Source organism: Anopheles stephensi, chromosome 2 (genome assembly GCF_013141755.1).
Source record: "Anopheles stephensi strain Indian chromosome 2, UCI_ANSTEP_V1.0, whole genome shotgun sequence".
Lineage (NCBI taxonomy): Eukaryota > Metazoa > Arthropoda > Insecta > Diptera > Culicidae > Anopheles > Anopheles stephensi.
The window spans coordinates 68,914,286-68,936,174 of NC_050202.1; the positions used below are offsets into that span (position 1 = coordinate 68,914,286).

Here is a 21,889-nt window from a genome sequence, read left to right on the forward strand (position 1 = left end):
TTGATTTTTTGTGATAAAACACCTCCGATTGCTTTGTCGGACGCGTCTGTGGTTAATATAAAACCATGATCAAAATCGGGGTACGCTAAAACGTCTTCGGATGATAAAATTTCCTTGAGAGTTTTAAATGCGCGAGTGGCGTCTTCGTCAAATTTAATCGGAAAATTTTTTGATTGATTTTTTGTAATTTTACAGTGGCCTTGGCCATCCTCTCCTCTTAAGAGTTTTGTTAGAGGTTTTGCTAGAGCAGCATAATTTTTAACAAATCTTCTATAGTAGCCGGAGAGTCCTAGAAATGCTCTAAGCTCTCGGATAGTTTTAGGTTCGGGATATTTTTGTATGCTTTGAATTTTTTTCTCATTTGGTTTCAGACCATGTTCTGAGACAATGAATCCTAAGAATTCAACTTCAGTTCTTAAAAATTCTGATTTGTCTGGTTGTATTTTAAAATTGGCTTCGCGTAATGTGTTCAAAACAATTTCCAAATTTTTCAAATGTTCATCAAATGTCTTTCCAAAGACTATTATATCGTCGATGTAGACATGACAGATTTTTCCGATATGTTCCCTTAGAACATCATCCATGACCCTCTGAAATATAGAAGGTGCATTCTTTAGACCGAAAGGTAGTCGTAAAAATTCATATTTCCCATTGTTAATTGAAAAAGCGGTTTTTTCGATATCTTTTTCTGTCAAACGAATTTGATGAAAACCTGATGCTAAATCAAGTGTGGTATAATACTTATTGTTTCCTAAATTCGAAAGAACTGTTGACGTGTCTGGAATAGGATATCTATCACTCTTAGTTTTTAGGTTTAGTTTCCTATAATCGATCACAAGTCGATACTTTTTTTCGTTAGATGCATCAGCCTTTTTGGGTACAATCCAAACAGGTGAGTTATATGGTGAGCGGGATGGTCGAATTATACCATTGTTTAGTAATTTTTTTATCTGTGTCTCCACTTCATGTTTGAGAGACAAGGGGTATGGGTATGACTTACAGTAAACTGGTTCGGTGTCATCCGTAGATATGGTTGCTTCAACCTTTGTTGTAAATGGTAATTTCTCGTCAGGTGGCTGAAATAAATCTTGAAACTTGTTAAGGAATGAATGTAATTTTCCTTTTTCTTGGTTGTTAAGATGTTGATCTCTTATTTCGATCCTGTTAATTTCCTGTAACGGGTATAGTAAGAGAGGTATTATTTTATCTTTTATAATAAAGTAATCTCTTTTGGCATCTATGAATGCTCCCATTTCTTTGATGGTATCGTAACCAATAATGGCATCGAAAGTTTTCAGTCCTTGTAGATGATAAAATTTTACATTTACATCGGAATAAGGGGCAAATATTTTAGCTTGTGAATATTTCGTGACAAGCAAGTCTCCTCCTACTGATGATACGATAAAGGGTTTCGTTACGTCATGTGAGATTTTCGCATGTTTTGGGTTTATGAAATTCTTATTGGATCCTGTGTCAATTAAAATTTTTATCTGTTGTCCTGCTTTACCATGATATATAAAATAGGGCAAAGCAGACTTCATTCTAAAAAATTTAGTTCTGCTGTACATGAAGTGTTGTTTGTTTTCTCCTGTTTCTCTACATTTCTCATGTATCGTTCATATGACGCCTGACTTTCAGTTTCGTCTTCATATGGATTTCCTTCTTGCGGAAATGTTTCTATGTTGAAAGCTCGTTGTCTTTTCATAGGCCTTACATTGGATGAATTGGGCCTATTCGCGTAATTAATTTGTTGTGACCTAATTGAATGGTCAACTTCCATCGGTTCTGGTCCGCGGAATTGGTTCGTATGTTGCATGAAATTGGGTCGGTTAAAATTTGATCGTTGAAATATTGGTCGTGTCTGATTTGGTTGATAAAAAGCTGGACGCTGGAAATTTCTTGCATGATTCTGGAATGGCTGGTTGATTCCAAAATGTGGTCTTGTGTTGTTTGTCATAAACGGTCTTTGGTGGTTTTGAAATACTCGTGGTGGTGGATGGGGAGTTGGGAGTGGTATTAGGTTCCTTGGTGCTGATGGGGGTGTGTTTACCTGTCTTGGTCTTGTTAGTAATTTTCTACATTCCAAATTCTGGAATGTTATGCAGTAGCTGTATGCTGCTGCTAGAGAAGTCGGTTCGTAGTTTCTTATGAATTTGTATACGTCTCCATCTAGACCTCTGATAAACGCATCTATTGCCTTTTTATTGTACGTCTCTATCATTGCTTTTGAGGCTTCTGGGTGGGCAAATCTGCTATCCGTTTTTATCTGATTCGCAATTAGCGAAAGCAGTCTATTTATTTCATCGTAGTACGTCTCTAAAGATCGACTCTTTTGGTGTGCGCTCATTAGTTGGAAATCGAGCGTCTCCAAGTCGCGTTTCTCTCCATAGTATGTGATAAGCGTTCTCCTTATGTTATTCCAGTTGATCCCTACGTTCGATGCGACTAACGCATCGTTAGCTTCTCCTCTAATCTTTCGTCGAACAAACTTGCATACCATATGGTATTTATTTTGCTGTTCTTCTGTATGACCAGGAGTAGTTTCGTATAACCTGATCAATCCATCAACGTCGCTGATCCAGCTGTTGAGTTCGCTTGGATCTCCACAAAAAACGGGAAGGTCTTTCACCAAACCTGGGATCTTCTCGAAAGTCTCCGGGTTTATGGCGCTGCCGTCCTTTTTTACGAAAAATAGTGGAGGATCTCTATAATCGTCCGTTATATTGTTCTCTTCTAATCGTGCCTCTAGGGCTGCGATTCTGTTGATCAATGCCTCCATTTCGTAATTACTCTTTTTTCCTTCGTTATCTTTCTCTTTTATTGAAACTGAGAATTGTCGTAGTGATTGGACTAATTCCTCCAGTTTGGCTAATCTCCTAACTTTTTCACGAATTTCACTTCAAAATTTCGAATTACACTAATCGACACGTATACCGACACACGATTTTCACGGATTTTGTCACTCACTTTTATCGGATGTGAATATGTTTAATATTATTACTTACATTAACAGTTGCATTGTTCACCTCCACTTACGGGGCTGTTTCCTTCACCTCCTCTGACGGGGCTGGTTTTCTTCACCTCCTCTGACGGGGCTGGCTTTCTTCACCTCCTCTGACGGGGCTGATTTTCTTCACCTCCTCTGACGGGGCTGGTTTTGGAATCCTTTGGTGATGTCTTCCTTCTCGGTGCGGCGGCAGAATCCTTTTCCTCCGATAGACTGTTGCTGGCAACTATCGGCTACTCTGGTACCAACTCGCACGGCTGCCTAAAGTGTTCGATAACTTCTGCACTATGCACTTGTGACACTAGCACTAACGCAGTCACTAAAGTTCACTGCACATCAGTTTGTTTTCACTTTTCACAGGCGATCGGGATAGACTTCCGAATGTCTATGTCGGCGTAACTCAAGCACTAACGCGGTTACTGCACTTCACAACACTTGGGTTTTCCTCACCAAAGGTCCCTATTCGGGCGCCAGTTAAACTTTCTTATAACCGTTTGGTCATAAAAAAAATTTTATTAAACCTAGAGATAATTTTACAACTCGACTTATCGTTTCGAACTCCTAATTACAACTGATTTATCATCGCCCAGCTTGTGCCCTACTGTCGGGAACCCACGATGGTTCCCACGGTTTGGCCACGTTGGCTCTCCACGTGCAGCGGTGTCCTTTTCTGGAGCTGTCTGCGCGTGGCCAGTGTCGCGTTGCTCGGCGTCTTCGTCGTCATCGCTTTGCTCGGTGCATTCTGCTGCGTTGCAGATTCTCGATGCTCGATGCCGTTCTGCGTTGTCGTCTTTTAGCCCATGCTGCGATGTCGTCTTCGATGCGAGATCAGCTTAACTCGGCTACGATGTCTTAACTCAGTGTAGTTAATAAAATGCAAGAGAATAATGATAATGACATTTTAAGTAAAAGATGGCATTGGTTTTCATGAGACAGAGTTGGAAATATCATAGGGATCCTTCACTTGTAAGTTGCATGGTCTTTCCAGAAGTAAATAACTAAAATAAACTGCTTGTAGCATATTTCTGTGTAATTGCTTGATTTTTGTGGTCTAATTAATCTGCACGTTTTGCATAAAGTTTTATCTGCTATATGGTTAATTAAATCCCCAGAAACAAGGTCTACGTTCATTATGTTATTTACCGTTGAGCATAAATTTATTTCCAATTTATTGCCCTTTCTCCAACAATCCGTCCTTCAATCCCAACCCCGACACATGCTGCACATTCGCCGTCCCAGAGACTGCCCTCAATTAAGGTCCTGCTGTTCGCCACATTAGAAATATGTCAATTTCATTAGTAAAACCAACACCTTTCACCACCCAATCGGTGAATCAAGCGAATCAAACACATGCTGTGCCGGGTCGCGTGGCAGTGGACACATCATTGGATTATTTCCATTTTCCATTAGGTAAAATGTCGATTTATTTTAACAGCTGTCGGTGGAAGTGATTGTGCCTTCGCGCACGGGACCGGAGGGACGGATCCAATTAACATTTCGGTTCGCGTGTGCACTTTATCGTGCAAAAGCGAGAAACCCAGAGAGGGAGCGGAATACAAAAAAAAAACTCACTCACACACAACTCATCAAACAGAAGACGGACTTGCGTTTTTCAATCAATTAAGCATTCAAAAGGGACTTTTCTCGGTGTGTGTTTCGATTGTTGCTGTTGTTTGGTTCTCTTTTTTTGCCCTCTTTCCCGATGCAATGACAAAAGCCTACCACATCATTTACCATTTCTCGGTCGCTCGGGTGGTTTTGCGGTACGTTTGATACGTACAAGGCAAATTTTGGAATCAAACATTCGTCGATGAGTTTTGTTTTTTGCAGTAAGCTTATGCCGTGTACGTTCGTCGTACGTTCGGGAATCAATTTTGGGGATTTTGGTTTGCCCGAAGGAATCTGTCGCAGCACGGGAGGTTAAATCTTTCTTAGCTTTGTCGAAATTACTCCTCCGAACATTGGCCAAAAGAAGAAAAACACCACCACCACCACCACAGCGCTGACGGTGGGCACGCAACGGATATTCGCTCTCGGTCGGTGCGTAGGCAAAAACCAGCCTTCGTTTTCTCGGGCTGCCCCGTGTCCGTTCCACCCACCCACTGTCCAACCCAATTTACCAGCCTCGGTGGCCATGCGTTGCGTGCGTGTGACAGCAGCAAGCAACCGACGGAAGAAAAAAAAAGCGAGAGCAAAAACATGAAACGCTTTGCCCCTAGAGAACGGCTACTACCCAGAATCATTCACCACCAAAAATCGTTTCGTCCATCCGATTCCCACATCAAAGCCACAGCGCATACACAAAGCGAAAGCGCCCGCCCCAAGTGGGGACGGTTGTTTCGCAGAATCGGAACAGCACGGGCAAAACGGAAAACAAGCGAAAGCGAGAAAACATGCTGAAAGTGTAGGAAAAGTAGCAGCAACGGCAACGAAAAACGGGAAAAACTTTTATCCCGAGCCCAGAAACGCAAAGTCCCCAAAGTTGAGGCTTGCCCTAATTGAGTTAAGTTGCGCAAAAGAAGTGACAACCTGAGGGGGGCCCAGCGTTGTGTCCGGGTGGTTGGAAACAGCCCGATTCCAGCACGTTGTAGCCAAAAGATTGCGTGGTGGCGAACCTTCCGTTCGGGGATTGTTTTGATGGTGCGCTGGGAATTGTGGACCTCGGAATGGCTTGGACGGTGTCGGTGTCTCGAATCTCGCCGGATGATTGGGAAGAAATTTATGAATTTCCTACCACCGGCACCAGCTTGCGTCGTAAATAATGCAATCGACCAGGGAGATCGTGTCCGGTGCACTAATGTGACGAAAAATCGGGGCCACTAGGCCAGGCTCCAGATTTGGTTTCGTTTCGTTCGGCGTCCAGCCCATCGACAGCAGGGAACAGTTCCATATGGACTGCGTCCGTCCCAAATTGAGGGTAGCTTTTCTTCTAAAAGTAACATACCATTACTAATGAATGCGACCTTCTTTTGCATACACCGTTACGTTTACCGCACCGAGGGGGGTTTCTTGTTGTTCTTGGGTGAGTTTGCCTGGGTGCTGTCTGCTTTTTGCTGGAGATCCCAGAAGTCGAAGCTAAATCGGGAAGATGGTGAAGCTGACCGAGCTCACGGTTCGCCGACCGTCCCAGAAGGATGATCGCGTTAGATGGTGCGAAACGTTTCCCGGTGGATGCTCCCAACAGTGCGTGCTGGTGCAACGTCAAGACGGTTAATTTCTGTGCCTGTTCAACTTTAACATTGTGACGCGTTTCGGAAATGAGTGCTCCATTCTAGCAAGCGTTACACGTGTGTCGCATACAGTTATATGCAACTGGAAGCATTTCTACCGAGACACATCAAAGCGGACCGGTTAAAGTGTATTCTCGCGTCACATTATTCCTGCGGGATGATGATGTGATTATGAGCCGGCGAGCAAACAGTGTGACTAGCGAACGGAAACCAATATTAAGTACAACCTTTGCATCGCAGAGCAAAATGTTTCTCACAGCGAATTGTAAGAAATGGTATTGCTGGCACCAAACTAATCTGCCCGCAGTGTTCGTGCTCTGGTGTCTGGGTGCGTTGCTGTGTTTAAAATGCTCGCATGTTTATGCGCAGGATGCTATCGTGCAACAGGAGCATGACACGAGCGGAGGGACTTCCGTGCCGCAAAGGATTCTGTCGAGAAAGAGACGGTTCCTGACGTTCCCGGAGGGTAGTTCCTTTCAAGTGGGTAAGTGGTGTTGTTGGGGTGGTAGTGCGCTGATAATGCGAGAAGTTTGATGTGATGAATTGATGATGGCACAACATTTTTCATCTTTTGTTCGGCAACTTTTTCCTGAGTGACTCTATCAAGTGACGTTTTGTAGAATGAGATTTTTGGATTATTTTTTGGTTGAGTGAAAACGATAAAAAACCTTTGTAGATTTCCTTCAAATCAATTCAAAATTCAAGCTTCACAGTCTCAAGACAACACTGAGGTGAAGTTAAAGATGCTTAGTGATTCCAATCTAATTGAGACAGTACTAAGAAACAAATCATTGAAGTAAGAGTGATGAATCATCAAACTCAAACGCTTCAATTCGACGGTATGATAGATTAAGAGGCGAGTATTTGGAGGTGATTTTGATGGATTGCAGCTGTTGTTTACATACAGTGATTCAAACGGAAATCGGTACACCTTAAAGCAATCGAACAATTGTTGGATTTTGAGGACGATTTTCATCTCTTTTCGCTCTTTTTTATAGACCCTTTCATTAACCATTGACAAAAAAAGTAATTGAAAATCGGTTGCCAAATGGTCAAAATGGACACAATAATGCAGAAAGTCCATTTTTTGCAAACCGAAAGGAAATCCGTCTTTCTTTCCAAATTCTCTCTCTCTCTCTCTCTGTCTTCTTGGCCTAACGACTTCTTAGATCATGCCTGCCATTTCTTAATTACTGGACTTAATATACTCACATAGTTGATAGTCCAGTCCGGATGGGATTTGAACTCCAGTCCTGCAGTGGAAAGACCTACACCGTTGTCGCCTTGGCCAGCGGACAACCCTGATCTTTCAAGATGAGAGCAATGGATGATAATTGCTCAGCCGTAGGCTAAGAAATTCGTCCTCAAAGTAGTTGTTCGATTTTAGGTTGTCCGGTTTCTCGTTTGAGACACTGTATATAAGCACTTTGATACTGATAAGTGCTGAGTTTCGTTCTCGACGGAACTCTACGGAAATGGAGTTTCATTTCAGGGTAGTGAACAGAATATCTTGGAATCATCGTCGATCAAATAAATGATACTATATGCAAGGTCGAGTTCTTTGGGAATTCGCTTCAGAGTTCTTGTAATCAATAATTGTGCCTGGAGCAAGTTTCAATGTCACTTTTCTAAACATTAAATGCATCTCACGTTTTCCATCCACTCAGTATACGATCAAACCATTCCCATGATCGGTGTCGAGCGGCTTTTCACCATCGGCATTACGGTTGCGCTTGCCTACGAGCTGCCCAGCATCACCATCAACCAGATCGAGCAGATGTTGCAGGAGAATGCGGCCGACGGGTACATCTTTCCCAAGGTGGATCAAAACGCCAACGACACCGTCCTGGTCGACAGCAAAAACTCCGTCACACCGGCAAGGAAAAACATTTTCGACTATTACAACCAAACACCAGCCCAACGGCAACCGGGCGTCGGTGGGAGTCCGGCTAACCGCATCAATTACTACACCGCACCCGATCGACGGTACGATAAGTTTGATCGATACGGTCAACGTCTTCCCCAGTGGAATCAGTACATCGGCTCGAATCGGTTTCCCCAACCACCGTACGCCGATCCGGCGCGTAATGATTTCGGCAGCATCGTTAACAGGTGAGTGTGGTCCATCACCACCGGTTGCATCAAAATCCCACCGAGGCAGCCTGCAACAACAGTGGTAACATGAATCGAATTAATCTCGCAACAGACAATACATGATAAAATTGTGGTTATGCCCTGGACATGTTTTGATGGTTGGAAGCGAGCCTTAGTGTGTGCGTGTGTATCGAAGCAGTATCGAATGAAATGTGCTCATGAATAGTGCCCACCAAACCCACCCACGATAGGCTTTCGCGTTTTTAATTATTCCCCTGGCGGTGGTTTGCAGACCGCGAGCGAGCGAGCGATTGTTGAAATGAATCAAATAATTGAATGCATGCGCGTAAGGTGATATCGGAAGGGCAGTGTATTGTTTCGTAAAATAATATTCATTACGCTGGTTATCTCTTCATTCTGTCTTTATCGAGAGATATTATCGATTTTATGAGGCTTTAGAGCGTGGTTTGAAGTTTCAAATGTATTTATGTGTAATCTAACACTCATCTCGTTTGGAAGGTATCTTCAAGGATGGATCCGACGTCACCCACCGAACTATCCGATAGGGAAAAAGCGCTTCTATCCAGTGTTTGGAAAGCGCAGCATTCGCGAAGAAACTGCGCCGCTTGATCGCCACTTTCTCAATCAGCATCGTGTGACGCGTCATGCCCTGTACGAGCGAATAGAAAAGTTCCTAACGGCGTAAGTTGTTTCCTTTCAATTGACATCTAAAACGAAGCTGTACTTCGTAAATAGATGTAAATAAACCACTGTAAATAAAACCACTTATTTATTCACAGGAAGGGAAAGCATGGACATCACTGCGTGCTGCGGGCACTGTGTGAGAGCGGACAGCGCAGCAACGACAGTGAACCGGACACATTTTTAAAGGAAATTCTTAGAGCGATATTCAGGTAATTGTTCGTCGAACTTGAATCCCCTTTTCTTTCGTTCTTCAACGATTAAGTACTCACTGCTTTACATTCCAAATATTGGACTCTTCATACTCTCAACCAGCCTTCCGTCAACGCACGAAACGCCAACGCACCATAAGCATCGCATCTACGACGAAGCACACGCTCACACCGGAAACTGCTCGGAAACCTATTCGTACTGTGAGGATAGCTTTTGGTCATCGAATTTCGTGTTCTAGTAACCACGGGCCGGCGGGATTGCTGGTCAAACAAGCATGGTTAAACCTTTAAGTGTTTCGGGATGATTCGTTTCACCATTCGGACGCTGAGTAGAGCTGCAAAAGCTAGAGTCAGATGATCAATATTACTGGAAATGTTTATTTCTCTTTTTAATTGCTCGATGGTTGCGGAATGCACTAAATCATCGTAATTGACTGTACTGTGTTTGTTCAATGGTGCACCAAAATTCGAAAATCGTTCAGAGTTGGGTTAAGAACCGTTGGAGCACGTGCACGATTCGTTAGAGATAAACTAAACCAAAATGAAGGTTAAAACGACAATTTATGTGCTCGCTAGGATGAAGTGCAGTAAATATACATGTCATATATAAAATTCAACCCGTAGATAGTTAGTCCTTGGGCGAAAGTAGCTTAAAAGGCATGTAGTTAGTAAAGGTGACGATAGGAAGATCAGTATAATGCAAAATAAAATGACCATAGCGTAGGAACAACGGTGGGAGCACCGTATAGAAGCAACGATATAATCATCAGAAGAATCGATCAATCCGCTCTATACTATCGTGCTCTCTTCTCATAAGACTAAGAAACAAAATGTTGTCACACGTCCGTCACCGTTTCACACTGTAAATAGATAAAATGGATATTTAGTAAGGTTTTTGGCGTTGTCTTTTGTGTATGAGAAACTTTTTATCTAAATATTCAATATGTGTTCGACTACTTTAATCTGTATATCACAACAAAAATGTCTTCTTCTTGGCTTAACGACCTCGTAGATCATGCCTTCTATTTCTGGCTTACTCTGGTAAGGTGACAGAGGCGATAGAGTGGAGGCAATCTACAAGCCGAGTTTCAAATCCCATTCGGACTGCCTCTCCGAACGCAGGACTAACTATCCAGCTACGGGTTAAATCAACTCACGGAATACACCTTTTGAAGTTGTAGTGCCAAGCAAGAAGATTTATAGATAACATATAGTGTTGGGCGACCGGACCGGCTGAGGCGAAAACGGCGGCGGTCTTTACATAGCATGACCGGGGTTCAAATCCCATCCTGACCGCCTCCTCGTACGCTAAGCTGACTACTTTGTTACGGACAAAATCAAGTCACAAGCCAATAATGGCAGGCCGAGTCCTCTCGAGGTTGTAGTGCCAAGAAAGAAGAAGAAGAATTTTTTGAAGAGGCGAGCCGTTGGTTTCAAAAACTTAAATTACTCAATTATAGGTATCTCTTTCTTCATGACCTAACCGAACTCTCAGGTCATGCTTGCCATTTCTATCTTAGGCAATGGTAAGCGCTCCTTCGTCAAGCGTTGCGGTTTCTGAAAATGTATGGATTTTTACAGACGCAGTCATTGAATTTTGAAGTCGGTCGGTGTTCTGGTCTACTAGACTTAAAGATACCACGTAGTTGGATAGTTAGTCGGTCGGTCCGGATGGGATTTGATGGGATCCGGATGGGATTTAAACCCGGTGCTGTCGTATGAAGGCCTACGCCACTGTCGCCTCTACCACCTAAATTTAACCGCCCACATAAATTTAACTAAAAGCATTTATTAGAGCTATTTCAGGGAGAAGATATCCTGACGATGACTTTATTGTTCTTCTTCTCTTAATATTTGACATTTATTTATTCAAATTGAATGGGCCTTTGAAGCGTGGTTTACATAAAAAAGGCAAACATCATAACAGAAAACAAAGAGCTCAAATTAATGTGAAATCGGTGGCACTAAACGAATACTATTCACGAACGCGGTACGGTACATTGCTGGTTCTTGGTGATTGCACACCTCGTTAAATTCGTGAAACATAATTACGAACGGATCAGAGGAGCCAAAACGACTACGGTGATCCTCTACGTCAAGAAACGGTCTAGCACGGATTGATCCCGCCGGAGCGTAAAGTTTGAGCGATAGATAATCTCCGCGCGTTACAGCACCGTTGTTTCAGCGACTCAAGACCCAGTAACGCGCATCGTCCGTTGTAGTCCGCTTGGACGCGCTGCAGTTGTGCAAACTCGATCCTCTTTGGATATGAACTGGAAGCTAAAGCCAATATGTCCTCAGACGATGACCAAAGCCATAAGGAAGCGATGGTTGAGGAATCGACGACCCTTTCAGCATGAGGCGTAAAGGTGCGCTTCGAGCTCTTTAGCTGCGTCAACTGGAGTCAAATCTATGCAGCCATGGTCAGAGTTTCCTCGAAACGGATTGACAACCTGGCCATGTTAGTAGAAAAGTATAATAATGATACGATTAGGAGTGTGGAAGCGCGGTGCTGAATTGTTCATATTGCTGTAACTACGAAGTAAAACTATAGTGAAGGATCATTATGGAGGATCATTATCTGGTAGTCAAATTCACCAAATAATATTCAGCTCCAAAGTTTAATACAGTCATTTTATTCCTTAATAATCTTAATGATGCTTATGATCAAGTATTATTTCTTAAAGTTAAATCAACGAATTATGTATCGATTTTTCATTCCTTAATGATGCCCTTCGATGCTGTACTTCTCAATAGTATCCCGCACGACTTTCTTCGGTGACCTCTTCCGATACAGCTGGTGCCCGTGCCATCTTATCCATATCGAGCTGCGAAACGGGACAGTGGCGATCGAGCTCCTTGCAATCATTCGCTGTCAGGTACGGGAAGTACTCATCGTCACCCTCCGGTAAACTGTTTGAAGAACCGAGCGAACTGTCATCAGAGCCGGACGCATTCGATCTGTGTACGGAAGTGGAATGAAAAACGAACGAGACGGTGGGAAAGGGCATGTAAGACTGTCCGCGATGTACGGCACACTCGTTCCACCTTCACTCATCACTTACCGGAAGATAAGCTTGAACAGCTTGAACAAAATACCGCTCTTCGGAGTCATAACCTTTGACACTTCGCAAAACGTGCGCAGGATGCATGCTCGGCCATCGAATCCATGGCTGCAATAAAGAGTTTAAATAGTCGTGAGGAGCTTATTTTCTCTCTGCTCTAGGCTCTGCGATCTTACGCCATGATCATGCTCTCCAGCGATTGATGCACATCTCGACGCGTAATCTTTAGCCCCGGTGGATTGTAGAACTCAATGTTCATACGGAACCCGATACCGTGTGCCCAGATCGTGGTGTTGTCTGCAATAGCGTCCTTAATGTTCACACGGAACTAGAAACCAAAACGAACTTGTACTACACATTTCAAGGTCGGTTTTGACCATAACCACCATTACTTACAAATCCTCTGGAAATGGGATGAAAAATAAGATTCCTTTTCCGTCGGGCAAGCGTTTGAGTAGAGTTCGAGTAGAAGCTATCATTGCAATCAGCAAACGCACCAAACAACACTAATGTCACCAGCGTCACCAGGGAAAACCACCGAAAGGAATCCATTCTCTCCACTGCTTTCAGTGTGCTTTTCTCACTGGTCAATAAACGCAGACACCCGATCGCAATGTCTACCGGGGCATGGTTTGATCACGCGCAAGATGTTTCCACCAAACTAGTGAAGATGTTAAGCATTTGTCAAACGTCTTGATCGATCGACCTCGATCAACTTTTCCTTCCACGCCGTGATGCCTTACAGTGCCAGACACTATTCTAGCTTTCGCTTACGTCCATCTGTTTGCCTGCGTGGTTAACGTATTAGAAAATGTGTGTCAACGGACCGTCGTGATCGATATCGTGATCGGAATCGGGTCCAGAAACGGTTCTGGTTGTAAGTGTTGTGGAAAGTGTTGAATTCTTTTTGGTTTTCCTGCGGGGACATTCTTCTTCTGAAAAAAAAACGACACAATAGTCGATGTCTCAATAATCTAACGTGTAATACATTTTCTTGATTTTAAATTAAATCCAGGTGTTCGCGGAATTTGAAAACCTTTTCTAGCGATTTTCAGAAGTTATTTTCATAATTTCATAAAATTATATTTAATTTCCATAAATAAAATTATTTTTCACGTCACCGAATCGTAATGTCTTAATATAACTATGATGTGATTTGGTTTCCTTCGCGTGTTTTATTATGTTCTCAAAGACACAAAGACTTGAAGAACAATTTATAAATTTAATAGAAAAACAAAAATATTTTTTAACGGTACACAAGACTCGAAGACTTCAACTAGTTTTTATTTCTTAAATTTTTAAGCACTGTTCAAATATATTTTTCTGAAATACAATTCTTTGCTTGCTAGTTTGCAGAAATTTTTCTAGAGCTATTTATTTGAGGTTCGAATACCAAATTAGAGATAATAACTAGCAAAAAATAACGTTCTATATTGATAGATTTTGTTTTTATTTCAAATTGTTTTATTTTAAATCTTGAAAAAAGTCTCATTTTGTTCCTTCTCACACCTTGCACCTTACAATCAAATCTCCATTAGCGCATAGTCAACCCATCACCAGTGCATCGCCGTAATAGCGTCCAAAATGCCATGCCCAAACGGACACTCGTGGTACAGGCGGCCACAGTTTACCCCGTTAGCACCATACTTTCGGGCCATTTTATACTCATACGGCAGGTCATCGGTATCACCCGGTCTGAAAGGAGACAAAATACAGCGTTTCGGAAACAGGTGAGCCCAATTTGGTTTCCACGGTTAACACGACCCCGCTCAACCTCAAGCAGGCCGGCCCAGGTGCTTACGTGAAAACAACATCCAATATTTCGCCGACCATCCCGTTGTGGGTCAGCGGTGAGTCGGCCACCTCGCATATCGTACGCAACAGACAGGCACGTGCCCTTTCACTCCGTGGGCTGCTCCGTGCGCCCGCTTTCCTTCCGAGAAAGCTCTCCACCAGCTCGTACAGCTGCCGGCGGCCCGTATCGATGTACGTTTCTTCGCTGTACCGATTCTGCCACACCGACTCCGGATGCGGGAAGATAATGGTCGGCAGGATGCGATAGTTGGCCTGCAGGTTAATGCCCAGGTTCAGGCTGCGCTTCAGCATGTGATGAAAGCGGACGGGTGCGACGAAACCGAAAATCACTTTCGCCACACCGCCGTTAACCGGGAAGCTGAGCACGTACCGTCGATCGCGGTTATGATGCACTTCAAATGGGGCAGTCTCGTTGCTCGGGCCGGTGCACCGGGACGCCCGAACGGAACAACTAACGAGCGCGACCAGCAAACAAACGAACACTGCATAAACGGTGGAATGGGCACGGCTGTTGAGATGCATGCTGAGTGTGTTTGTGTGTGTGTTTGGGAATGTTTCTGATCGATCGATAATTCTTGCCCGAACGAACGTCTTCGACACAATAACGATGGGATGTGGGAATTGTCGACGAAAGATGCCACTGTCTGTGAGAAGTTTGGACGATATTTATCTTTTCCTTTAACATCACCAAACAAACATGGCTTTCGTTTGTCTTGCTTCGAGCTAAAGGTTGGGTTGAGAGTCAAATTTTAGGTGTTTTGTTTTGCAAGTTGCAAGTAGTTAAATAAATATTTATTTACAGATCAATACAGTCACACGACAAGCTTCGTGCTCAATAAGAAGTATAGAATCGTACGTTACGATAAGCTATGGCTCTCGATCAGCTTTCAGAAACGTCTAGCAAGTTGGAAAAATCACTCAACACCGACCGATGGCATCGATCGTAGATAAGATCACAGTTAGCGCCACTGGCACCGAGTCGTTCGGCCATCTCGTACGCCCGTTTCTGTTCCAGCTCATCCTCGGCAAACGATTCGTGTACCGATGGGCTGTAAAGTGAGAACACACGTGACACAGTGAAGTTAATCATTCTACCAACGCGTCTTCCAGGACCTTCTCACCTCAAAAGCAAGTGCACCACTTCGGTCATAAAGTCCTGCTGCTCCTGCTGCTCGGAACGATCGAATGGACTGTGTGCTAGCTCACAGACACTCTTCAGCAGACAGTCCCTTTCGTATCCAAACACGTGCAGAAAATCTTCCACGTACGTGTACAACTGTCCAGCACTAAGCGCCAACGATTGGTGATCGGTCGACCGTTTCCAACCACGAGCCATCACTACAGAGGTTGATGGAAACTGTCCCCGTATGATGCCAGCGATCGCTCGTGCCCAGGTAGGTGGTTTGTAGAATTCCAGCAACCGGAACGGAAGGTTAAAGTTTTGCTGGAACCCAAGATTAATGCCCAACTTACGGGCCGGATATTTCGCCTTCGGTGCGTATAACCGTCCATCGGTTGCGGTACAGATGCTGACCTGCCGAAACAAAATCGACCTTAGCTTTAGAGTTCCGCAATCAATCAGGGCTGGAACCTACCTGCAGCGTAGTCAAGATTGGGAATAGAAGAACCTTACGCTCCTGTCTGGAAAGTGTTTTCAATGAACTGTTATTCACCGGCTGATCCGAACGATCGGACGCAACGCTGGCCACTATGAACAGGAGACAGCAAAACAGTACCGATGGTAAACGCATTTTGGCTTTCGGTGGTTCCAGATCGCAGAACAAGCACTACTGGGCCATATTCGACGAAAGTGTGCCAAAGACATTGACCAGTTGGAGGCACGCGGGGAACAGGCGCATGTGTTGCCGTCATGTAGCGTACCACCATTCAAGCACTCGTCCGGAAATGTGTGGAAATTAGCAGTTGTTTGATTGGATGAAAGTGCCCATTAATAGTAGTGACACGGACGACGATATGGTGAAAAGCGTGGACAAGACTTATGAAAAAGGGAACTGAATTGTGAAGGGAAGACGAAGCAATAGAACTTTGAGATGAAAATTAAAACGAAATCTATCATCCCACCCCACATAACCTCCTTACGACCACAAAGTCTGATATAAGTCGGTAGATTTTAGCTTGTACTGACTATCCGACTTTGTGGTCTTAAAGGGAAATTGGTTCCGAGATGTGCTATTTTATCTCATGTCGGCAAAAAAAAATTATGGGAGAAAAATAAATTGTTGAAATATTTCTGAAATGACTGGAAATGTTTCACCTTTTAACTGATTTTTGAATGATTTCATCAGCTTCGATTTTTTTTCCCAATTCGTTCAGTTGCCTTTTTTATTTATCGAAGAATGCTTTGAAAACTTTTGCTTCGTCAATTGACAATTGTAGGCGTGCTTTGGTGCATATTGCGTGGTGTAGGTTTTGTTGTTTATAAAAGTGCATTTTTGACTTAATTAACTATGATCTTGTTTTTCAATTGTTTGTAGTGAAATGTCACACGAAAATTACGCACGTTACTGGAAAAAGAGTGGCATTTTGTATAGAAGGAAAAGGCAATTAGCAGCACTCAGAGAACAGTGCGATTCTGTCGGAGTGTCAACCTTTGACCACACTGTTCATGGGAAGTTTTAGTCCTTCTTCTATTTGTCCTCTAGGATGAGATGAAATTGTGATTCATGTGCTGATATTCTCATTTATTTTTAGATGCGGTTGAATCTGCCATCGACGATACATCTGCCATCGACGTAGAAGACCATATCGCTTCTTCTTCTAGTTCTAGTCGGTGAAAATTACCATGAAATGTAGGTATTGTTTTTTATTCTTTCGACGGTGTCTTGCCCGCGCAACGTGTGTAAGAAGGAGAAAAAGCATAGCTTCGATGTGTTCGATTGTTGTGTCAAAAAACTTGTCGAAAGTCAACGAATAAAAGTCTAAAAAATTTTGAACGAATAATTTAAATTGTTGATTTATTTCATTTCAAAAGTGGTTGGATGAAACGTTTCAAAACTCAGTTGAAAAATTTCGGGACCGTGAATGAAACATTTCACATTTATGGTTTGTTTGTTATAATTATGGCACGCTTTTTTTTCATCCACGAAGTCTGTTAATTACTGCTGTAAGTGTACATATAAGTCTACATATACGACTCCGTATATAGGTCGTAGTAAGGTCGGATATCGCTTTTTGGTTATGTGGGACCCATAACAGCTCAATAAAAACATCGAGATTGATGTGATATTCGTTTGCAATGATGTGTTAATCAAATGTGTAATAATTGCATTGATATTCTTTGTGAAATTTGTGAATTTAGATCGAATCGGAATTATGTTCGCTGTATTACAATGTTCTATACCAGTAAAACATTAATGATTTTCATTGAAGTAAACGTAGTTATTGATGTGAAGCAACACATTACACTACGCTTGTAGGACTATTTACTACATGAACTATGTCTCGAATAAATTAAAAAATCATTCAACAAGTAAAGCTGGTAACATCAAGCTTTAAATATTTTTAACCGACGAAATGCTTGCGTTCAAACGCTCGTGGCGAGCGCCACCTGTGCGTCACACTCGGTACTAATTAGTGTCGGAAGATAGCCTGTGGTAATGTTTTTGGTGTAAACTTCCGACAAGACTGACAATTTTTGCTTCCTTCTTTATGAAAAAAAATTTGAATTGGAGTAAAACTACAAATAATACTTTTGTTGGTTTTAAAACATAGTAACAGCATCGACAAATTAACCAAATTACATTCAATGGGTAATTTAATGTCAAATTAACGAATCGTTCGCTTCTGTCAAAATGTACAGACCTCCCTAAACATACACTTTGCAGTTTGTGTTTTGTTTACGAATGTGTTTATTATCTAGTTCTTCAAAACGAAGTATTACCCTGGTCACTATAATACAACAGAATAGTTTAATTCAAAGAACATTCGTTTTGACCCGAGAAACAACGCATCATGTTGGGTGCTCGTTTGTATTGCACTCTGTTTACTAAACAGCAGAATTATTTCATGATGAGGCAAGCACTACGACATAGCTCCACAATCTTCGGATTATCATCAGGTAAGCAATTTGCGAAGCAATTATCCTGGAGCAGCAAGAGACATCGTAGTTTTGTTTATTAATTATTTAAAAAAGAAGTACTTCGTGCAAGGATGCTTGCCGGTGTTGTGTTGATTGATTTGTTTACTTTATGATCAGCTGTTTCCCAAGTACCATTTCTGTCGAAGTGCCTGCTGTCAAAATTAAATTTGAAAGTGCTGCGTCCGTTATTTAAATAAGAAATTTATTTAAAAATAAACAAACACTTGTGATTAAATGAAGCAAGAACAGAAAAAAAAAGTTCCAAATCGTCAACTTATGTAACAAAACTTTTTTTCGATTATTTTGTAGGTGGCTAGCAGCTGTATGTGCCAGCTGTCTTAGTGATTGTTCGCATCATTTTCCTTAGACTAATATGCAGCATTTGTTTTCAAAACGTATTTGCTTCAACTAAAGTTTGTAATATTGTATTTAATTCTAGGTTTCGGAAAATGTGGAGTAGCAATAATACGTGTGTCCGGTTCGGCGTCACGATCCATCATCAATAAAAAGACTCGCCTAAAACCGTTTCCAGAGCCCCGCCGAGCCTTGCTAGCCAACATTTTTCATGGCGGCACGAATGAAATGATAGATCGAGGACTGTTGCTCTGGTTCCCTGGTAATTATTTACAATTTAAAACTACAAGCCACTCCCCACAGGTGATGAAGATTTGATGTTACTGCTTCCTGTTGCAGGTCCAAACAGCTTCACTGGAGAGGATACGGTTGAGTTTCATGTGCACGGAGGTACGGCAATAGTTTCCGCCATGTACGACAGTTTGGCCTCGTTCCCAGACACCAGGGTAGCCGAACCGGGCGAATTTACTAAACGCGCATTCTACGCCGGCAAAATGGATCTAACGGAAGTGGAAGGCTTAGCGGATTTAATACACGCCGAAACAGAAGCACAACGAAAGCAAGCACTGCGGCAAGCGAATGGTCAGCTGGCGTGTTTTTACAACTCGATGCGCACTCGGCTAGTCGCCGCTATCGCTAGCATTGAGGCTTATGTCGATTTTTCCGAGGACCAAGACGTCGACGATGATGTGCTGAACGGCGCTGTGCAGAAGATTGAAGCAATAATCGATGAACTGAAGGTGCATCTTAACGACAATCGGCGTGGCGAACGGCTTCGAAACGGCGTTCGAACGGCAATCGTTGGAGCGCCAAATGTGGGCAAAAGTAGCTTAATCAATCTGCTCAGCCAGCGCAACGTTTCGATCGTTACGAGTATTGCGGGAACGACAAGAGATATCTTAGAATCGCATTACGACATTGCCGGGTATCCTGTCATACTTGCCGATACTGCCGGACTTCGGGCGGACACGGATGATGTGGTAGAATGTGAAGGTATTGCACGTGCACGGACGTACGTAGAGTGTGCCGATCTACTATTGTTAGTAGTGGACGCTTCTCGCATCGGACCCATCGATAAGGTGGATGCTTTCATCGAGGAATACATACAAGCGCTCGGGATTGAAAAGCAGTTGATGTCCCGTACATTGATAGTTCTCAACAAATGTGATTTATTGGACAAAGTTACGCTTGAACGGTTGAAAAACAATTCCACCTTAAGTTGCTTGTCCTGCGAGAGTGAGGCTGGATTAGCGGAGCTAATGGAACGTTTAAAGGTTCGTCTGGAGCAGCTGTGTGGAAATCCTTCCGTGGAAAGCCCTACTATAAGCCAGGAGCGCCATCGCTCCCATCTAAAGCAGTGTTTAACGTGCCTGGAACGTTTTCGGGACTATTTCAAAGAAACTTCGGGATCGGACCGAGATCTAGCCATCGTTACGCATCATTTGCGTAATGCCGTGCGTTGCATTGGGAAGATAACGGGCACAGTCGAAACGGAGGAAATACTCGATGTCATATTTAGCACATTTTGCATAGGAAAATAAAGAAATAATACCCGTGTTGGGGTACATTTTATTATTATTGTTTCGAAGAACGACGGAGAAGCTTTGCTTTCCATGCAATTAGTCTTACCTTAAGGCTATGCTTGGCTTACAGCTCTGGCTGGCTCTGACAGGAGAAGGATATCAAGTTCAGACATAGTGAGGTAGTGCGTTAAAGTTTGCCCTTTTGCCGTTGTTTCTAGGTAGTTCTCGGAACACGTGTGTACGAAACGAGGCCAACGTTTGATCTTACCAACGCAATTGGCTAGGGCATACGAATGGCAGGGCGGAGCATCGATTGCCGGAAGATAAACCGTCATAACATGCTTCAACACGACAGCACAGGGTTAACATTACGGCATTAAAGCAGAAGGATATCAAACGCATCAGATAATGTTATAACTGAACTCCTGTAGCAGAAGACGTTTTGATTAGTTTTGGTTAAATGTTTTGTTTTTTTTGGGGTTCAAGAATAACAGTCTAGTCTTACTGCTTGAAACTATTTTACGAGGGAAATTTATGGGACAGCAGTGGGGAGATATTTCCTACGGCGAACCGAGATAACGTTTGATGAGATGTACGAATTTTGGTAGAAATCTTCGAGCATAATCAATTTTGAAATGCCTTGTGGCATAGCTATGACACGTGTACCTACTTACAAACGGTTGAAGTATGTTGCAGGAGTGCTTTAAAACATTTACAGACAAGCACAATTATTGACCCGGTTTCCCTGATTAATTTATTAGTATTGACAAGTGCATTAAAGGGCTGACATGCTTACTTTCCGAGCCTATCCAAGAGACTCTTGATTCTTGCTTCCAAGTTTCCAAAAAGCTAAGCATTTTCAGTACATCTCTTTACCAAAAAAATCTAGAAGGTCTAGGATCTAGGAACATATAAAACTATAAATTCGCGTATGATGTTTTCATTGCTGTTGGAATGTTTTACACAGATTTTATCTGCAGTTTCTATGCAGAGCCAGGTTCATCACACCATCCTACTAAGAAGCGTACCACATACCCGTGCTCGAAAATGATCCCTTGAAACGTTAATCTTCGACATGTTTCTTATACCCCGTTCAAAGTCGTTAAGAGAGTGAAGCAAAAACTGCAATACCAAATTTTTCAAAAACTTTCTCTCGATGTGTGAGCTGCAACGAACAAGAAAAAAAAACCGTGAATGGATGGATGGATGAATGGCAAGAAACTTTCCCAGAACACGTGTTGAAATATGAAATTATTTACTGCCAAAGTGCATTCGCCGGACGTATTGCACAAACTTAGTATTTTGTTTCAGTACAAAACCCTCCACTACTCAGTCTTCCTACCACGTACCACCAGAGAAATCTTCGGACTGTGCTCCAATACGTGCGACTTAAGGGTTCTCTTTCTTTCTCTGTACGATCGAACAAGTGATTGTGTATTGGGAAGGAAAACTATCTACCGAAACTCGATTTATCCTGCCAAGAACATGATCAGCCGGAAACACCACCACCACCACCATGCATGGAGACATTCTGGGTAGGAGCGCTCGGTTCGGCGCTACTGCAGCCGGTCCGATACACGTACACATAAATCCCTCCATCGCACCTGGTGAGTTTGGTACGCCGGCGTACCCCGTTTTCGACCGTTGGTCACGTGCGAAGGATGATCTATTTTTGTTTTTTGTTTTTCCTCAGCGTTTTTCCTTTTCCTTTTTTTCTGTTTGATTGCGGCACCAACGGTGGCTGGGAAGGATTATCCAGACACACACACACAAGAAGCCTGAAGGAAC

The 21,889-nt window shown here is 42.8% G+C and overlaps 5 protein-coding genes across 5 annotated transcripts; 2 read left to right on the top strand and 3 right to left on the bottom strand.

Annotated features, from left to right (window-relative positions):
- The first annotated feature begins 6,171 nt into the window (after positions 1-6,171).
- LOC118504513 lies at positions 6,172-10,116 on the top strand. Its single transcript, XM_036039045.1, has 5 exons — positions 6,172-6,721; positions 7,905-8,349; positions 8,851-9,033; positions 9,132-9,245; positions 9,349-10,116. The coding sequence occupies exons 1-5, from the start codon at positions 6,409-6,411 to the stop codon at positions 9,482-9,484; spliced, it is 1,191 nt and encodes a 396-aa protein (XP_035894938.1). The 5' UTR covers positions 6,172-6,408; the 3' UTR covers positions 9,485-10,116.
- A 1,842-nt stretch (positions 10,117-11,958) lies between these two features.
- On the bottom strand, positions 11,959-12,917 carry LOC118504514. The gene is made up of 4 exons (XM_036039046.1): positions 12,707-12,917; positions 12,487-12,638; positions 12,311-12,418; positions 11,959-12,206 (listed from the first exon to the last, which is right to left on the bottom strand). Exons 1-4 carry the CDS (start codon positions 12,860-12,862, stop codon positions 11,996-11,998), a joined length of 627 nt encoding a protein of 208 aa, XP_035894939.1. The 5' UTR covers positions 12,863-12,917; the 3' UTR covers positions 11,959-11,995.
- An 879-nt stretch (positions 12,918-13,796) lies between these two features.
- On the bottom strand, positions 13,797-14,657 carry LOC118504516. The gene is made up of 2 exons (XM_036039048.1): positions 14,112-14,657; positions 13,797-14,005 (listed from the first exon to the last, which is right to left on the bottom strand). Exons 1-2 carry the CDS (start codon positions 14,645-14,647, stop codon positions 13,864-13,866), a joined length of 678 nt encoding a protein of 225 aa, XP_035894941.1. The 5' UTR covers positions 14,648-14,657; the 3' UTR covers positions 13,797-13,863.
- A 323-nt stretch (positions 14,658-14,980) lies between these two features.
- Positions 14,981-16,324, bottom strand: LOC118504515. Its single transcript, XM_036039047.1, has 3 exons — positions 15,721-16,324; positions 15,247-15,659; positions 14,981-15,174 (listed from the first exon to the last, which is right to left on the bottom strand). The coding sequence occupies exons 1-3, from the start codon at positions 15,874-15,876 to the stop codon at positions 15,006-15,008; spliced, it is 738 nt and encodes a 245-aa protein (XP_035894940.1). The 5' UTR covers positions 15,877-16,324; the 3' UTR covers positions 14,981-15,005.
- Positions 16,325-17,910: 1,586 nt separating this feature from the next.
- Positions 17,911-20,909, top strand: LOC118504517 (tRNA modification GTPase GTPBP3, mitochondrial). Its single transcript, XM_036039049.1, has 3 exons — positions 17,911-18,203; positions 18,664-18,840; positions 18,918-20,909. Exons 1-3 carry the CDS (start codon positions 18,098-18,100, stop codon positions 20,117-20,119), a joined length of 1,485 nt encoding a protein of 494 aa, XP_035894942.1. The 5' UTR covers positions 17,911-18,097; the 3' UTR covers positions 20,120-20,909.
- The last annotated feature ends 980 nt before the right edge of the window (positions 20,910-21,889 follow it).

What these genes read in the sequence shown, in the direction of transcription:
- LOC118504513 (XM_036039045.1), top strand. Translation starts at nt 6,409, where the DNA reads ATGAGCCGGCGAGCAAACAGTGTGACTAGCGAACGGAAACCAATATTA. An exon ending in TTCGGCAGCATCGTTAACAG is followed by an intron (nt 8,350 to 8,850) that starts GTGAGTGTGGTC and finishes CTCGTTTGGAAG; the next exon opens with GTATCTTCAAGGATGGATCC. An exon ending in ATAGAAAAGTTCCTAACGGC is followed by an intron (nt 9,034 to 9,131) that starts GTAAGTTGTTTC and finishes ATTTATTCACAG; the next exon opens with GAAGGGAAAGCATGGACATC.
- LOC118504514 (XM_036039046.1), bottom strand. Translation starts at nt 12,862, where the DNA reads ATGGATTCCTTTCGGTGGTTTTCCCTGGTGACGCTGGTGACATTAGTG. An exon ending in ATCCCATTTCCAGAGGATTT is followed by an intron (nt 12,639 to 12,706) that starts GTAAGTAATGGT and finishes TTTGGTTTCTAG; the next exon opens with TTCCGTGTGAACATTAAGGA. An exon ending in CTGTTCAAGCTTATCTTCCG is followed by an intron (nt 12,207 to 12,310) that starts GTAAGTGATGAG and finishes TTCCGTACACAG; the next exon opens with ATCGAATGCGTCCGGCTCTG.
- LOC118504516 (XM_036039048.1), bottom strand. Translation starts at nt 14,647, where the DNA reads ATGCATCTCAACAGCCGTGCCCATTCCACCGTTTATGCAGTGTTCGTT. An exon ending in ATATTGGATGTTGTTTTCAC is followed by an intron (nt 14,006 to 14,111) that starts GTAAGCACCTGG and finishes GTCTCCTTTCAG; the next exon opens with ACCGGGTGATACCGATGACC.
- LOC118504515 (XM_036039047.1), bottom strand. Translation starts at nt 15,876, where the DNA reads ATGCGTTTACCATCGGTACTGTTTTGCTGTCTCCTGTTCATAGTGGCC. An exon ending in CAATCTTGACTACGCTGCAG is followed by an intron (nt 15,660 to 15,720) that starts GTAGGTTCCAGC and finishes TTGTTTCGGCAG; the next exon opens with GTCAGCATCTGTACCGCAAC. An exon ending in GTGGTGCACTTGCTTTTGAG is followed by an intron (nt 15,175 to 15,246) that starts GTGAGAAGGTCC and finishes CTCACTTTACAG; the next exon opens with CCCATCGGTACACGAATCGT.
- LOC118504517 (XM_036039049.1), top strand. Translation starts at nt 18,098, where the DNA reads ATGTTGGGTGCTCGTTTGTATTGCACTCTGTTTACTAAACAGCAGAAT. An exon ending in AATCTTCGGATTATCATCAG is followed by an intron (nt 18,204 to 18,663) that starts GTAAGCAATTTG and finishes ATTTAATTCTAG; the next exon opens with GTTTCGGAAAATGTGGAGTA. An exon ending in ACTGTTGCTCTGGTTCCCTG is followed by an intron (nt 18,841 to 18,917) that starts GTAATTATTTAC and finishes TTCCTGTTGCAG; the next exon opens with GTCCAAACAGCTTCACTGGA.